Source organism: Littorina saxatilis, linkage group LG17 (genome assembly GCF_037325665.1).
Source record: "Littorina saxatilis isolate snail1 linkage group LG17, US_GU_Lsax_2.0, whole genome shotgun sequence".
In the NCBI taxonomy this organism is placed as follows: Eukaryota; Metazoa; Mollusca; class Gastropoda; order Littorinimorpha; family Littorinidae; genus Littorina; species Littorina saxatilis.
In genome coordinates this window covers 58,098,749-58,113,532 of record NC_090261.1, presented here as the reverse complement: position 1 = coordinate 58,113,532, position 14,784 = coordinate 58,098,749, and the positions used below count along the sequence as shown (strand labels likewise).

Here is a 14,784-nt window from a genome sequence, read left to right as displayed (position 1 = left end):
ATGGGGATATCATACCCAGGAACTCTCATGTCAAATTTCATAAAGATCGGTCCAGTAGTTTGGTCTGAATCGCTCTACACGCACGCACGCACACACACACACACACACATACACACACACACACACACACATACACCACGGCCCTCGTCTCGATTCCCCCTCTATGTTAAAACATTTAGTCATAACTTGACTAAATGTAAAAAGAATACCCCCTTCATCCCAAACTCACACCAGAGAACAGCTCTGCATAGCCTTTCTCAATACGTCGTATCTGAGGATGATTCCGTTGGGCTGAGTGGGGGCTTGCCAGTCGATCTGTACGGCCGTGGAGTTTAACGCCGTCAACACAGGGGTGGCAATTGCCCCAGGGGGCGCCTCTTGTGTGGTGCCCAACGTACTCTCACTCTGAGAGCACTTGAATACCGTACATGCTTCCACCTATGTGAAAAGAAATGGTAAGCTTAGTGCTTTCAAAGAGGACAGACATTGTAACGAATCTTACAACAAGAAGAGTAAGTTAATGGAACATAATCATAGACAAAATGAAACATTCACTAGGACCTTGATCTATCGATTTAATTGTTATTTTAATAAAATGCAGTGGATATGAAAAGGGTCGAATCTGTCCTGGGGACCAACTCTTGATAACGACCACCTGCCCAATAACGACCACTCAAAGGATTGCCGAAGAGTGTTTTTTGTCTGTGTAATTCAACTTTCCATTACAATAACCTGTCTATAACGACCAATATTGCTATTTCATATGTTACGTGGATTTCCATTGGTCAATTGGGCAAAATTGAGCTCGGTGCAAAAGTGATATCGACGACATTTCCGTCGATATCAGTTTTGATATCGACGACCTCTTTATTGCTTCCCCAATTCAAAAACAAAAACACCTAAATTTAAAAACAAACAAAAATATATGAAAATGTAATTATCCCAGAATTTAGTTGAGCAAGTGACTAAAGACTTTTTGAAAGAAATAATGAAAAGTACAAGAAAAGCGTGAACAAGAAGAAATAATAATCAGAGGGAGGGATATGGAACAGCCAAAACTGAGACAAATACTTTTGTAATTTCTTCACAGTAAATACAAAATTTCCAGAGAATTAGCAATATTGGGTACTGCAGGTCGGTCCCTGAGGTGGTCGTTATAGGCAGGTTCCGCTGTATTGCAATCAGATGGCAGACTAAAAGTGCAGGCGTAGTTCACAATTAATATGGCAGAAACAATCAAGGACTATTGGTATGAGTCATGGAAAAAGAACAGATTCCAAAACAAAATAACAATAACAATAACAACACTTTATTGTCCATTAAAATGTTACATAAAAATGGAAAGTTTTCTTCGGCACACCCTGCCTGCCTGTAAACGATTATAACAACAATTGGACAAAGGGACAACACACATAAAACATAAAACATAGGTTCACGTATCAATCAATATCAATCAATATGAGGCTTATATCGCGCGTATTCCGTGGGTACAGTTCTAAGCGCAGGGATTTATTGTTTTTATTTTTTATTTTTATTTTATGCAATTTCTATCGCGCACATATTCAAGGCGCAGGGATTTATGAACATGAATCTCTTAAATGTCTCACCTTTACATCATACACAGTATACGGCTTCAAGTCCTCCAAGATTTGTGACCCAGGTAGCGTGGACCCTGTTGGGATTGTCTCCCCATTGACGATGATGTTGTACGCGGTGATCTCCCCGTTAGGTCGTTCAGGCATAATCCAGGTCACACGCAGGGCAGTGTTACTCACGACGGACAGTACTGGTGCTGGAATTCCTTCAGGAGCTGTAACAAAATAATCAATAAAATCAATCAATCAATAAACCTTCAATCACTTAAAGCCTCCTAACACTGGAATATTAAGACAGCAGGATGAGGGTAGAAGAAAGAAATGTTTACTTCTCCCACATAAGGGAAAATTTTACTTTTAATTGAAAACAAAAAGATGACCTAGTGTAGAGACTCGACTGCCATTTCAAATACGAATTACAATCACTGCACAATGTTTTTGTTGAAACATTCCAACTAAAAAAAATCTCTGATCCAGATGGCTGAAGCTCTCACGTACACTGTGTTTTTTTGGCGTCGAATTTTACACGTATGGCCGTATTTATCCCGCAATTTTGGCAACCATACTCCGATTTAGGGGGATCTTTGATTGTGTTCTGTCCCCTCTACTCTTCACCCTTTTCACCAACGACTGCACCTCCGCTCACCCATCCACATACATAATCAAATTCTCAGACGACACCACCATTGAAGGCCTGATTTCTGACTCCAATGAGGACGCTTACCGGGGGGAGGTTCAAAGAGTGGTTGAGTGGTGCTCTGAAAATGATCTCGAGCTAAACGTTCTTAAAACAAAAGAAGTCGTTATCGACCCTCGACGAAAGAAAGACCCCATCTTGCCCCTTGAAATAAATGGGGAAGCTGTAGAACAGGTCTCTTCATTCAAATTTCTCGGCACACTGATCTCTGAAGACCTGAAATGGGACGGGAACACCACGTCCATCATTAAGAAGTGCCAGCAGCGGCTGCACTTCCTGAGACAGTTGCGCAAGTTCCGTATGTCACAGCAAATCATGGCGCAGTTCTATCGCGCAGTCGTTGAGAGCACCCTGTGTTTTTCTATCACGGTCTGGTATGGTAGCACCACTGAGAAAGAGAAACAGCTACTGGAGAGCATTGTGCGGACAGCCTCCAAAATCGCGGGCTGTGACTTCCCTTCCGTTGCCTCTATCTTTGAGTTGCGCTCAGGTCGAAAAGCAGGAAAGATTGTTCGCGACCCCTCCCACCCGGCAAACCACTTCTTCGAGCCTCTTCCATCTGGTAGGCGCTACAGAGCTTTGAAAGCCAGAACTAGTCGCTTTCGCTCTAGCTTCATCCCCCATGCTGTACTGACAACTCCTGTAGTGAAGACGTTGTAATATACTGTAGTTATAGGATTGGGGGGGGGGGGGGGGGGTTCTTTTGTTACTTAGTCCTTTCACTGCATTCCATTACTGTTCTCATAACTTGTGATAGTGGAAATATGTGCAATGTGGAATGGTCCTTATTTTTTAGGTGCTGGAGTAGTTCTGTGATGGTAGTAGTTTTGTGCAATGCGACTCTAAGTTCAGGTGCTTGAGTAGATCTGTGATAGTCTGTTAATACTGTTGTTTTAAACTGTCTTAACTGGCTAGATCATGATTATATAATTTTATGTGATGATCTGACTAAATGATAATAATTACATGTACTACTTACTTTTAAATGGATTATAAATTTTAGGTATTGTTCTAGTATTCACTAATGTTGTATTGATATTACTGGCACCCCTTTTAAACTGATATGGTTTTTACGTTTACAAGGCGACGATGTGAATTTGTGATGTAGATATGTGGCTGGTTATGTGTGAGAATGTAAATAATTGTGTGTGTGTGTGTGTGTGTGTGTGTGTGTGTGTGTGTGTGTGTGTGTGTGTGTGTGTGTGTGTGTGTGTGTGTGTGTGTGTGTGTGTGAGTTGTGTCTGTGTGTGCATGACAGTGTAATGTACGTATGTATGCATGCATGGTGATGTGTGTCTGCATATGTGTCTGGTTGGTTTTTATTTTATTTTTACCGTGCCGTGCCAAGATGAAATCCTTTTGCAAAATTGGTGAATAAATAAATATCTTGTATATCTTTATTTGGTGTTTAACGTCGTTTTCAACCACGAAGGTTATATCGCGACAGGCTTTGATTTACAACATCATGGGTTGTGTATTGGGTTTAAAAGTCCTAATGTATTATTATAATACAGTATGTCTGTTGTTAGTTGTTTAATTTGTTGCCCCACAGTCTGTGTTACATCTTCGTTCTGTTTTAGATCTGTACGCTTTTATGTAAGTTCTGTTTTATTGTCAGACTTTTTATGTGTAACTATGTGTCTATTACTTATCTTATGTATTTTCATCTTTTTAAAAACAATTTTTCTAGATTATCTTATATAACTATACGTGGTCGTTGTCTATGAATTTTTTTTTTTTTTAATGCTTGTATGTTATTTCCTACGAGGAAACTCTTTATATGTAAAATGTTGAATGTTAATGTCTAATGTAAAGCGCCATGAGACTGCCATTTGGCGGTGAACAGCGCTATAAAAGAATGTTTTATTATTATTATTATTATTATTATTATTATTATTATGTCACACATTACCTCCATCCTGAGTGGTGATGTTCATCGGTTCGCTGGTGATGGAAGCCCCGCCGAAGATGGTGACTGAGAGAGAGATGTTGTAGCGAGTGCTGGCTGAGAGGTTCTGCATGGTGAAACTGTCTGACCCCACTGCAGGGTTTGCCGTCACAGAGCTCTGCATGGACTGTGCCGTCAGGTTCATGAATTGGATATCTCCTTGAAGATCCGCGGGATCTAGTCAGACACACAATGGTTGGTTGGTTGGTTGGTTGGTTGGTTGGTTGTTATGTGTTATCGTCTCTTCAGCTGATATTGCTATTCGAGACCGATGCTGACACACAGTGAAGTTGTCGTTAACAGAATGACGGCCATGAGGTACGTCTAATTGCGATGATGAAAAAATCCATACTCTGACAAGGGAAACAATCGCTGTATATTGCCCTTTGAAGTGCAGCAAGACGATTGTCTCCCTTGGAGACCTTTTTATCAGAGTTGGTTTAATTGTTAAAGGCACAGTAAGCCTCCCGTAAACCATCACAGAGCTCCCCGAGCGTCTACATACAACAGTACACGCATACTTCCATTTAAACGCTCACCGAACGGGAACATCCTGGCTGCTTTCTGTCGAGCGTGAGAAATTTTCAAAGAATTTATTTTCGTGGACTTGGCCCTGAAGAACAATGGCGCCTCGTTTTGGTGCTGGACGGCTGTTATGAATATCCCGGAAATCACGCCCGGACAGTAGGCTTCCCGTAAACCATCACAGATACTGTCAGGCTTTTACACACAGTACAAACACCCTTCCATTTGAACGCTCACCAAACGGGAACATCCTAGGTGCCCTACGTAAAGAGCGAGCAATTTTTAAAGAATTAATTTTGCAGATTGTCTCGAACACTTTTTGGACCCATCCTGAACTCAGGTCAAAAATGAGTTACTTCCCTTAAACTGGCGACAGCCGTGGATCGATGATTATCAGAATGTTTTTGGACCGTGGTGCGTTTTTGCGCTAGACCTAATTTTTAAAATCTAGCTTGTTACACAAAAATTCTTTAATCATAAAAGAATTCTTTTTTCATCAAGACAAGATCAGTGCAATTCGAAGTTGTGAAAGTTTGAAAAAAGAAAAGCCCGGAAGCAGGGTCACGCAATGGTCTTAGCAGACGACGGTTTATCAGTCAGTGCATATCGCCGTTCCTCTCAACAGTCAAAAGCCATCGCTAGAGTTCTTGTGAACCACAGCCGTTTGTTTCGTGCATAAAAACGTGCTATTGTAAATAAGCTCACATCGAGTCGCATTCAAATAAGGCTAACTGACGACTACATTGTGAAAAAGGGAAACTGGATCACACGGGTTCACAATGGCTCAGGGGTAAGATAAACCACGCAAAAATAAATTCTTTGAAAATTGTTCGCTCTTTACGGAGGGCACCTAGGATGTTCTCAATCGGTGAGTGTTTAAATGAAAGGGTGTTTGTACTGTGTGTAAAAGCCTGACCGTATCTGTGATGGTTTACGGGGGGCTTACTGTGCCTTTAAGCCTTGCACGTTTTAATTTTATTGTCCATTTTTGTAGCAAAATGTCTGGGGCAGTCAAAGGATTAAAACAGTCACATTCTTAATTAAATTACAGTTGAATCGTATAACTGTAAATGGTTTGCATAAACAGTGAAAAATTCACTATGAGCAATTTATCACAGCAAGACAAGACTGCCACTACCAATAGGCTTGTAATATAGTGAATGTGGCATCATGATAAAATGATGAACTGTTGTGGCAGAAATTTGTTTCAGCAAACACATTTAAAGACAAAACGCATTTTTCTTGAAAAATGCAGAAAGCATTTAAGGTACCGGGGAGGTCAAAATACTTCTCTACCCTGAGTTTTTTGCATATAACTCAACCACACTTATTTCTTGTGTTTTTTTCTTCTGTTTTTTCCCCTACTTTTTTTTTTGGGGGGGGGGGGGGGGGGGCACTGAGATCATAGTGTTTAGAAACACAATCAGAAAAGTTGAGAACAAAATCACAAAAATAGTTTTTAGTAACAAAGGAATTAAAACATATTCTTTCACAATGCCAAGAAACTCATCAAGGCACAGCTCAAAATAAGTGAGCTGGCCCGGCGGGGGTCGGGGGACTGAGGGGGGGGGGGGGGGGGGGGATTGGGGCTTGCCACCCAGCTGCTGTTGAAAATAAGCATTTGAAAAGGGTATTTTTGGTCTCTTCTTGAGGATGATACATTTGTTGGATGAGAGGGAGGGGTGGGGGTGGGGGAGGTGGTGGTGGTTCTGGAACCCAGGAAACACCCATAGATCCAGCACTGCAGAGGGTACCAAGAAAATACACCTTAATCCTTACCAGGCAGGGTCCAGTTGACAAATATCTCCGTGTGACTCAGAGCAGTAGCAGTGACCCTTGGGGCTCTTCGAGGGAATCCTCCAAATGTGGTCACCTCTGGCGAATCTTCGCTGCTGGTTTGACCAATACTGTTGAAGGCCGAAACACGATACACATAGGTTGTGAACATCGTTAGGTTTCTGTCCTCATAAAACGCTTCAGTTCCTGAGTAGATGCTCTGGTATGTCCCTGGTCCTGTCACTGTCGCTGAACAACGGAATAAGAAGTCACAAAGATTAAAAAGAGTTGAAGAGTGTAAACACAAACATAGTGGCTGTTTTTGTTTAAGCTTACCATTGGTTGGCATGCGCACATATATTTATCAACAGAAATACACACACACACACACACACACACACACACACACTCACACACACACACACACACACATACACACAAGAGGTTGCGTCTCGTTAGCGTATACATGTTTGCACCCCCCTTAATAGTTTTACCCTTTGTTTGCCATGCTTCCTCAGATTATCTGTTCATAATGCCTATAATTTTCTTCCTATTTCAGATTTCCTTCCTTTTGATGAGTGATGTTCTCAGAATTCGGCGTTCTTAAAATAATCATAACTATACTCACGTTCTAGAGGTTGTCTGATCTTTTTACGAGCCAGTTCAAATTGTAGATTGGGGCCATTAGGACCGGAGGGAGGTGACCACGACACGGACACAGCAGACTGGGAAATGGCAGTTGCAGTGGGAGGGGCCTGGCCTGATGGAATAGCAGGCAAAGTTCTGGCAGTGGCTGATGTACTCTCTGTGCAGCCCCCCGCTGTGGTAGCAAGTCAAGAAAGTGGTCAGGCACACACAAAAACAACAACATTTCTTATGTCAGCTGTATTTAATAAAACTAATTCATACAAAAATCAACATTACATTTTCTTCTTGAAATGTTAAAAACGTACCAGTGTGAAGGAAATCAAACGGCTAACAGCTGAGTCAGGCCGAGTTAGCATTTGTATCCTTCACGATTCACGAAAGCCAACAAGATACACGTGGAAATGTGTGTTGCACGGAGTGAACAGAGCTCATAAACCAGCGAACAGTTAACTTCGGGAATCGTAGCTAGTTTAGAAGCACACTTGACGACTATCCATCGAGGAGAAAGGTCTCGATGTTAATCGCGCGGGAGAAGAAAATGCCCAGAGAGAATGCAGGAAAAGGTTCCAGCCCTAACTTGTGTTTTCTGAGACGCGATCGTCAAAGCACTTTAACAGGTAACTTTAATAGGCATTCGAATATCGATATTTTGTATATATATATAGCGTAAGCTGAACCGATTTACATTGCAGAAACTAGTTCGTAGAGGACAGATTGTAAAAACAAGATGTCCGCTCTTCATGTTTGTGCAGTACGTCTAGTAACCTGTCCATGAGAGGAGGATTGCGGCCAGATGCTGGGAAAGAAGAATCATCTGAGAAGCCGCCGAATATCTTATTTCTCTGGATCAGTTTAGCTGAAGTTCGACGGGACTTTCACGAAGCTAGCGGCGAGGTTACAGGAAAGTCCGTATAGTTGAACCCAGAAAGGTCACGGGACGAAGTGAACTGGTTAGGTCGAGATAGCCAGTCGGAGGATTAAGTACACCGCTACTTTTTCAAGTGAAGGACATATCGGTTGTTTTGTGTGTGTGTGATCTAGTTGAGTTAAGCTAGCCATGTTCAGGAGAACCTATTTAATTAAGATATAATTAGTATTTAGCAAATAGATCAGACGGTTGCCGCAATCTGGTCAGAATCCTAACTGTGAACTGTGACTGTATTTTTTCCGCTTTCACACTAGCTGTTTGTCGGTATTTGTACTGTGGATATCGTGTGCCAGTGATTTCACGGACTGTGTGTGTGTTTTTTCTGTCTACCTCACGGGTAGCGATTTTTGATAGGCTCCGGGTAAGAATATTGTGTTAGTTTGTGCACGGGATTGTCAAACAGTTTTTCCATGTCTTCAAACCTGTGAGTACCCGGTTTTGAATCCATAACCCTGATATCTTTTTTTCATGATTGTGTGTGTATGTGTGTATGTATCATAACTGTATCATTGATTTTACCCAATACAGTGGAGGGAACTTATAATTGGAGTTGTTGTTTGTTCCTCAATGATAGCATAGTAGCGCATATGCATTCATTCACAACCAGAACAATAGCTTTAAAAGAAGAAAAGTTCATTGCCAATACACGTAAGAGAGAAATGACACAAACACCAATAAAATACTGGTTTTAATCCAAGGAAAAAGACATACTTCATTTTCTCAGCTAGAGCTCTTAACCACCCCACCCTTAACGGAATTCATTATTTGGCATATAGTTGCTCAGATTGCAACACGGAGGCAGACAATGTCATTTACCACTGTGATCATCATTCGATTCATAACTAGTGTAACGAAGATAACTGTAACGATATGTAGTGTAAAGACCATCCATAATTCAGCCTGAATTGGCCGTCGCAAAGGCTTCGCAAAGTCTTTTTACCAAAACCAGTGGCTAAGCTTCGTTTGTGCAAAGAGCTTCGCGAAGTCGACTTCGCCCAATTAATATCAGGCTGAACGAAGCTAAGTGTCACGAAGCTAACCTGTGCATGCAGCCACCTTGACCGAGTAGTCAGTGTAGGGAATAAGATCGTTCAGAACGATGGTGAGCTGCGTGAAGTTGCGGATTTCCGTACGACTGTCTGCCCACTCCAGCACGTAGTACTCTATGACGCCGTTGCTCTGCAGCGGTTCTGACCACGTCACCTGCAATGACGTGGCGTTCAGCACCGTCAGCACTGGGGGAGTAACTCCTGCCGGACCTGCACAGATTACAGCACTTGTCAATATACGGATGAAATTAAAGTAAGAATCTTGAACGATTTCGAAAAAAAGAGAAATATATGAAGTTAACGTTTTGACGTTCACAGAGATAACAAAGACGAGCTTACGCGAAGAAGACGTAGTCACATTCGCCCAAGGTCCTTCTCCCGTCCCTGCGCCATTCACGACCTTGACCCTGTAACTGTAGGTGGTGAAAGGCGACAGAGCTGTCGACTCGTCAATGAAGGTCTTTGCGTCTGATGGCTGAAAGGTCCCAGCAGTGCTGATGGCTCCTCCAGTGGCTAGCCTGCGTTCTATGACGTACTGTGAGATGAAGCCATTGGGGCCCAAGGGTTCTGACCACTGCACCTCTATCATGGCCGGAGTTAGGACTCTCAGCCGTGGGGCTGCTATGCCATCCGCAACTGAAAGGAGAAAAACAAAACAAGAAAGGTTTAATTTTTGGAACGTTTAATTCAGGGCAAACAAAACATTCACAAGAACCTTGACCTAACTGCCTTTAAAATGGACAGAGAGAGAAAAACGAAGAAAGAAAAAACAATGGTGCTGTGACTTCTATATATATATACGACTAGTGTCTGTCTGTCTGTCTGTCTGTTCGCGATGCACGGCCAAAGTTCTCGGTGGATCTTTTTCAAATTTGGACACCGTATTCAGCTACACCCCGGACACAACCTCATCGATGAGATATTTCAACACGTGCTCTCAGCGCGCAGCGCTGTGCGCGCTGAACCGATTTTGTTGTTTTTTGTCTGGATCCACTACCAGTAACTCTTCCTTATCTTCTCCAGTGTTTTCAGCCGCGATTATCTCCCTTCCTCCGTGTGGCGTCAATCCATATTCCCGTTACTACGTTACTATTTTTAGAAGGTCACTGCACGTTACTATTTTTAGAAGGTCTCCAGTGTTTTGCGCGTTTATCTTCTTTCCTTCGTGCGCCGGCGAAGCCGGCGTACACCCGGTCCCAGGCGCAGCCTGGTATTCGGCTCTACTTCTTCCCGGTGAAGCCGGTACCCGGCGAAGCGGGTAATCATCTAGTATCTAAGAAATGTCCCCAAGATAGTCGCAGCAATGACCTTTTTTTTCTTACTGAAAGGAGAAGTTGTTGGAATGGTGTCAAAAGTGCATGTCAGGACTTAAAGAAATTTACTGCTGAGGAACATGCACATTACAACCCTTTGCCAATTGAATTATATTGTGTGTTGATTTTTCATTCAACACTCGCTTGCAGACATATTCATATTTCTATATAAACTACCAAGCCCAGTGGCCCAGACATTATGTCAAATAGAATACTCATGCATTGTACTGTTGCAAAACAGCATAGGCATTCTATCTTTGGAAATGAAATACACATAGCTTGTCAGCTTTTCATTTCCGACTGATAAATGCACATCAACTCAAATATGCATAGCTAGAAGCAAAACCAAATCTAATGTGAAGAGCATGCGCAGAATACAGCGTGTGTGAATAAAACCCAGGACAAACACATACATGTAACAGATACAAGCAGAAACAAATTCAGTGTAAAGATCATGTTCAGAATCCAGCAACAGCAAAACTCAAAAACTGACAAACACATTAAAACTTAAAGTGTTCATACCTGCTTGTAGCGTGCGGGTGGCGCTGGAAGTTTCACTGAGAGTACAGCCAGCTATGGTACAGGCCTCCACTTGGTAAGTGTACTGTTCATATGGTGTCAGTTCTCCCACAGTAAAGTTATTCACGCTGCCTGACAGCTGCGGATGATAAACAGAAAACAAGAACTTTCCACAAGGGTTAGGTTAAGTGACCACATGCACAAGCACGCACATACCCGGCAAAACGTACGAGTTTCACTACTGCAGTGAGTGGGACTGAAAAGACTTTTATAAAACATAAGGAACTAAAGTCACGTAAACGAAGAAAGACGAGTTCATTAACAAGACATACTGGTTATGCGAGCTGTAGTGGTTATGCTAGCTGTAGTGGTTGTGCTAGCTGTAGTGGTTGTGCAAGCTGTAGTGGTTATGCTAGCTGTAGTGGTAATGCTAGCTGTAGTGGTTATGCAAGCTGTAGTGGTTATGCTAGCTGTAGTGGTTATGCTTGCTGGAGTGGTTATGCAAGCTGTACATAGTGGTTATGCAAGCTGTAGTGGTTATGCAAGCTGTAGTGGTTATGCAAGCTGTAGTGGTTATGCTAGCTGTAGTGGTTGTGCAACCTGTAGTGGTTATGCAAGCTGTAGTGGTTATGCAAGCTGTAGTGGTTATGCTAGCTGTAGTGGTTATTCAAGCTGTAGTGGTTATGCTAGCTGTAGTAGTTATGCTAACTGTAGTGGTTGTGCAAGCTGTAGTGGTTATGCTAGCTGTAGTGGTTATGCTAGCTGTAGTGGTTATGCTAGCTGTAGTGGTTATGCTAGCTGTAGTGGTTATGCAAGCTGTAGTGGTTATGCTAGCTGTAGTGGTTGTGCTAGCTGTAGTGGTTGTGCAAGCTGTAGTGGTTATGCAAGCTGTAGTGGTTATGCTAGCTGTAGTGGTTATGCTAGCTGTAGTGGTTGTGCTAGCTGTAGTGGTTATGCTAGCTGTAGTGGTTATGCTAGCTGTAGTGGTTGTGCAAGCTGTAGTGGTTATGCAAGCTGTAGTGGTTATGCTAGCTGTAGTGGTTATGCTAGCTGTAGTGGTTATGCAAGCTGTAGTGGTTATGCAAGCTGTAGTGGTTGTGCAAGCTGTATGACCCAACCGATGGACTCGAAAAGAAATAACGGTAAATATTTCAAGGAGAAGAAGAAGAACAACAAGAACAAGAACAAGAAAAAGAACAACAACAAAAACAACAACCCTCACCGCCACCACAACAACCCCCTGTTGATTGTGTCATCATTGCAAATTGATCTTACGCCCAGGCCTAATAGAGATATAACAAGCAAGAAGATGCCAGAACATGCTTACAGTCTCTCTCAGTATCGTATTCTGATAGATCTTGTATTCCGTGATGATGCCATTGGGGCTGGTAGGTACCGACCATGTCAGAGCGATGGTACGACTCAGAACCTCAGCAATGCGGGGTGAAGACACCCCAGATGGTTCTGCAAACAAATATACAGAAGTATAATACAATTGATACCAATATAGAACTAAAACCACCAATGCACTCACGCAAACACCTTACATCATCACCCTCGTCTCGATTCTCAGTCTATTAGATAATATGTTATCAAAATTTGATTAAGTTTTAAGATTATAAAGAAAAATTGCACGCGTCTCGAGGACTTTTGAAGGTCAAAGCGCACAAGACATGTATGTAGCACTTGTTTTTAAATGTTCTCTCATAATTTTTCTACCTGTGAACTAAGAAAGAAACTGACTGTCTTGTTGTGTGGTGTTGGTGACCCATTGCGACAGCGTGGAGCCTTTGCTGTTGGACACCTGGATACGGAACTGATAGCTGGTGAACGGTTTCAGCCCTGCCTTTCTGTGGGCAAAGGTGGTGCTGGGGCCAAAGTCACTGAAATAAATCATAAACATGAAAACATTTCAAGTGGAAGATTTCAGACCTGCTTTTTTGCAGCCAAAGGTAGTGGTGGGGCCAAATGGTTAAACAATGACCCACCATTCAACAAAGATACACGGTTAAACACAAAACCCACCATTAAACAAAGATACACTTTTAATTATTGATCCACCATTAAACAAAGATACGCTGCTAAACAAAGCTACATACATGTACTCTGTTAACTGAAGAGGAAATGACGACATACTCAACAATGACGTCACCCTCCTTTCCCCGGAACTGCACAATGTAGGACACTTGCTCCAGCTCCTGTGTGCTGATACGCGCGTTGACACGCCCCACTGGCTCCCACGTCACGGTCATGCTCTCAGGCGTGTCGGACACAACCTCAGGGGGCTTCATACCATCGGGGGCTGAAAAAAACGATGTCTTGGACATGTACACATATCAGGGGGCTTCATTCCATCGGGAGCTGAAATAAACGATGTCTTGGACATGTACACAAAACAGGGGGCTTCATACCATCGGGAACTGAAAAAAACGATGACTTGGACATGTACACATATCAGGGTGCTTTATTCCATCGGGGGCTGAACAAAACGATGTCTTGGACATGTACACATATCAGGGTGCTTCATTCCATCGGGGGCTGAACAAAACGAGGTCTTGGACATGTACACATATCAGGGGGCTTTATTCCATCGGGGGTTGAACAAAACGAGGTCTTGGACATGTACACATATCAGGGTGCTTTATTCCATCGGGGGCTGAACAAAACGATGTCTTGGACATGTACACATATCAGGGTGCTTCATTCCATCGGGGGTTGAACAAAACGAGGTCTTGGACATGTACACATATCAGGGTGCTTCATTCCATCGGGGGCTGAACAAAACGAGGTCTTGGACATGTACACATATCAGGGGGCTTTATTCCATCGGAAGCTGAAACAAGTCGCGTAAGGCGAAAATAAAACATTTAGTCAAGCTCAGTCGAACTCACAGAATGAAACTGAACGCATTGCATTTTTTCCGCAAGACCGTACACTCGTAGCATCGCCAGTCCACCGCTTGTGGCAAAGGCAGTGAAATTGACAAGAAGTAGTTGCGCTGAGAAGGATAGCACGCTTTTCTGTACCTCTGTTCGTTTTAACTTTCTGAGCGTGTTTTTAATCCAAACATATCATATCTATATGTTTTTGGAATCAGGAACCGACAAGGAATAGGATGAAAGTGTTTTTAAATTGATTTGGAAAATTTAATTTTGATCATAAATTTTCTATTTTTAATTTTCAGAGCTTGTTCTTTTATCCAAATATAACATATTTATATGTTTTTGGAATCAGGAAATGATGAGGAATAAGATAAACGTAAATTTGGATCGCTTTATAACATTTTTTGTTTTTTACAATTTTCAGATTTTTAATGACCAAAGTCATCAATTAATTTTTAAGCCACCAAGCTGAAATGCAATACCGAAGTCCGGCCTTCGTCGAAGATTGCTTGGCCAAAATTTCAATCAATGTGATTGAAAAATGAGGGTGTGACAGTGTCGCCTCAACTTTTACAAAAAGCCGGATATGACGTCATCAAAAACATTTATCGAAAAAAAGAAAAAAACGTCCGGGGATATCATTCCCAGAAACTCTCATGTAAAATTTCATAAAGATCGGTCCAGTAGTTTAGTCTGAATCGCTCTACACACACACACGCACAGACAGACACACACACACACACACATACACCACGACCCTCGTCTCGATTCCCCCTCTTCGTTAAAACATTTATTCAAAACTTGACTAAATGTAAAAAACGATGTCTTGGACATGTACACATATCAGGGGGCTTCATTCCATCAGGAACTGAAAAAACGATGACTTGAACATATACACATCAGG

General features: G+C 42.3%; 1 protein-coding gene across 1 annotated transcript in view; it reads right to left on the bottom strand.

Annotated features, from left to right (window-relative positions):
* Positions 1–14,784, bottom strand: part of LOC138951832 (usherin-like) — a 117,197-nt gene that overhangs the window by 35,199 nt on the left and 67,214 nt on the right. The window contains exons 40-50 of the mRNA XM_070323392.1: positions 13,135–13,300; positions 12,742–12,881; positions 12,326–12,462; positions 11,002–11,137; positions 9,506–9,802; positions 9,158–9,376; positions 7,170–7,361; positions 6,545–6,790; positions 4,205–4,417; positions 1,608–1,810; positions 230–438 (exon numbers count right to left, since the gene is read on the bottom strand). Of these exons, the coding sequence (XP_070179493.1) occupies positions 230–438; positions 1,608–1,810; positions 4,205–4,417; positions 6,545–6,790; positions 7,170–7,361; positions 9,158–9,376; positions 9,506–9,802; positions 11,002–11,137; positions 12,326–12,462; positions 12,742–12,881; positions 13,135–13,300 (2,158 nt within the window). The remainder of the gene's footprint in view (positions 1–229; positions 439–1,607; positions 1,811–4,204; positions 4,418–6,544; positions 6,791–7,169; positions 7,362–9,157; positions 9,377–9,505; positions 9,803–11,001; positions 11,138–12,325; positions 12,463–12,741; positions 12,882–13,134; positions 13,301–14,784) is intronic.